This window comes from Plasmodium gaboni, chromosome 8 (assembly GCF_001602025.1).
Source record: "Plasmodium gaboni strain SY75 chromosome 8, whole genome shotgun sequence".
Taxonomy (NCBI): domain Eukaryota; phylum Apicomplexa; class Aconoidasida; order Haemosporida; family Plasmodiidae; genus Plasmodium; species Plasmodium gaboni.
The window spans coordinates 745,400-748,484 of record NC_031488.1 but is presented as its reverse complement, the minus strand read 5'-3'; the positions used below and the strand labels follow the sequence as shown (position 1 = coordinate 748,484).

Below are 3,085 nucleotides of genomic sequence, written 5' to 3'. Positions count from 1 at the left end.
AAAATTAAAAAAAAAAAATTAAAAAAATAAAATAATGTTTTTTAAAAAAATTTAAAATTTGATTGGTTTAATTTTTTTTTTTTTTTTTTTTTATTAATTTAAAATGATAAAAAAGATATTAAAAAATTTATCTATATATATAAAAATTATATATATTTCCTCTTTATTTAAAAAAAAAAAAAAAAAAAAAACTGATAAGAAAAAAGAAATAGATTTAAATACAATGATGAACGAATTATAAGAAAAAATCAAAAGCCCAGATAAAAAAAAAAAAAAAAAAAAAAAGAAGAGAGAGAGAGAGTAAAAGAAATATGCACACCATAAAATTATAAAAATATGCATCTCTAAATGTTTAAGTTATTTTTTAAAATAATTATTATAATTAAAAATATATATATATAAATATATAAACGAATAGAGAAATATCTTGTGGTATTTTATTTTATTTTATTTTATTTTTTTTCTTTTTATATTGCTTATTATCATGTGACCTTTTTTTAATTATTATAAGGAATATTTATATCATAAAATATAATATTACACATTTTTTTTTTTTTCTTTTTATATTGCTTATTATCATGTGACCTTTTTTTAATTATTATAAGGAATATTTATATCATAAAATATAATATTACACATATATATAATATATATATATAAGATATATTCTTTAAGTCTCTTATTTTATTTTAAAATAACAACATGAAAAATTATATAATTCATTTTAAAAATTATAATACGACAACATTCAATATATGATTAATACATGTTAAGTGCTTTATATTTCCTCATTTAAATATAAAAAGGAAAAAAAAGAAAAAGGAATACACTTATTGATATACGTCTGCATTTTATATAATTCCTATCCATAAAAAAATGAAATATTTAATGATATTATGAAAATACATTCATTCATAATTTCAAAAAATTAATCATATTATTTTTTAATAATAAATCTTTTGCATTGAAAGAAAAAATAAAATATATATATATATATATATAATACATATATTTTAAATACAAAAAATATTATATATATATGTTCATATTCATACATATAACAGTCATAAAAAATTTTCATATTCCCTTTTATAATTTTTTTTATTTTTTCATTTTATATATTCAATTTTCTAATAAAATGATTAATAAAAAAAAACAAAGAAAAAGAAAAAAAAAAAAAAACATGGAGAAATTAAATTTTGATTTATTCTTAAAAAAAAAAATGAAGACGTTTGAAGAATAATTCAGTTTTTGTGTGCATTGTATTAAATTTTTTTTTAATATAACTTTTATTGTATGTCAACAATGAAAATATAAGTATCCCTTTTTCTTGAAATATATATGAGATATATAATGATTAGGATAAAACAAAAAATCATAAATATTATAATATATATATATATATATATATATTTTATATTTTATTTTATTCTGTTTTATTTTATTTATTTATTTATTTATTTATTTTTTTTTTTGTTTTATTTATTTTTTGTTTTTAATTATGTAGCATTATATACATAAATATATATATATATATATATATATATTATTATATACTCATTTAAACAACACATAAAAAATTTTCTTATTTAAGAAAATATAAAAAAATAAAATTCAAGATTGTAACTATGGATGTTTTTTTTTCTTTTTTTCCTTTTAAGAATTTTTAAAACCATTGCATTTGTTTTAATATTCAGACATATTATAATATGAAATACATATGTCCATTTGTTTTTAATTATTAATATAAAAATTAAAAGTATATATATAATATATATATATATATAAATATATTTATATTTTTTTATACATTTGAGTAGTAGTTGTTTTTTTTTTTTTTTTTTTTTTTTTTGTTGTAAAAAATGAAGGATAATAAAATTTTTAAGAATAATATATTTATATATAATGAGAAAGTTAAAGAATTATTGTATGAGTTGATTTTTATAACTAATAACATATCGTTATATAGAAAGAAATATATTAAATACATAAGAAGAAAGATTCATTGTAATAAATATAAATGTAATAATAATAATGATGATGATGATGATGATAATTATGCATATTTTTTATTTAAAAATCATAATTATAATAAGGAATATTTAATAAAAAAATATATAAATTTTAAAGAAGGGAAATATAGATATATTTCAAATGACAAGTATAAAAATGAATTTAATTCTTCTTTTGATATGCTTGAATATTATAATAAATTTATAAATAGATTATTATATTTATGTAATAATCATACTGATATATATATCGAATTTTTATATGTTTTATTAATAAACAGTCAACTATATAATCGTTTTCTTTTTTTATGTACATACATATATGGCGATAAAAAAGATCCCTTTCTTTATTTAATATATAATCATTTTTTAATACTTGTAGAATATTATTATTATTATAAAAATTCACGTTATTTCGATGATATATATAACAACTTGAAGAATATTTATGAGAACATACAAACGAGTGATAACAATAAAAAACATTACAATGAAGTGAAAAATAAAAATGCGAATCATAATAAAGGAAATGAGAATTATATTTATTGTAGCACGGGTTTAGAGACAAGTGGAGTATCACCAATACAAAATTTAAAAAATAAAGGTAAGAAAATAAAAATAAAATAAACATAAATATATATATATATATATATATATATGTATGTATATATGTGTGTATTTATTTTGTGCTACATATATGGTATATATTTTTTTTTTCTCGAACAGATACAGATGCTTACAAAACAGAAAGAGTAAAATTTCTTTATAACTTCTCAAAGAAAAGAAATGAAAATTTTTTTATCATCAATGAATCTAACTCTACTAGTGACTACAGCAGTCAATCATTCTGTGAATATGAACAACTAAACAAAAAAGAAAATGAGAAATCTGTATTTTTTAATAAAGAAGAAGATGTTTATTATGTAGATGATGATAAAAATGGTAATAACATATTGAATGGCAACACATTGTTGAATGGTAACACATTGTTGAATGATAATAACCTGTTGAATGATAATACATTGTATGATCAAAATATAGAAAAAAAAAAAAAAGGAAAAGACACAAAAAAT

At 15.5% G+C, this 3,085-nt stretch overlaps 1 protein-coding gene across 1 annotated transcript in view; it reads left to right on the top strand.

Annotated features, from left to right (window-relative positions):
• Positions 1-1,862: 1,862 nt before the first annotated feature.
• PGSY75_0820900 (hypothetical protein) overlaps positions 1,863-3,085 on the top strand; it is a gene marked incomplete at both ends in the record, with an annotated part of 4,934 nt that continues 3,711 nt past the window's right edge. The window contains 2 exons of the mRNA XM_018785334.1: positions 1,863-2,616; positions 2,745-3,085. The exon at positions 2,745-3,085 is cut by the window's right edge and continues 2,131 nt beyond it. Of these exons, the coding sequence (XP_018642301.1) occupies positions 1,863-2,616; positions 2,745-3,085 (1,095 nt within the window). The remainder of the gene's footprint in view (positions 2,617-2,744) is intronic.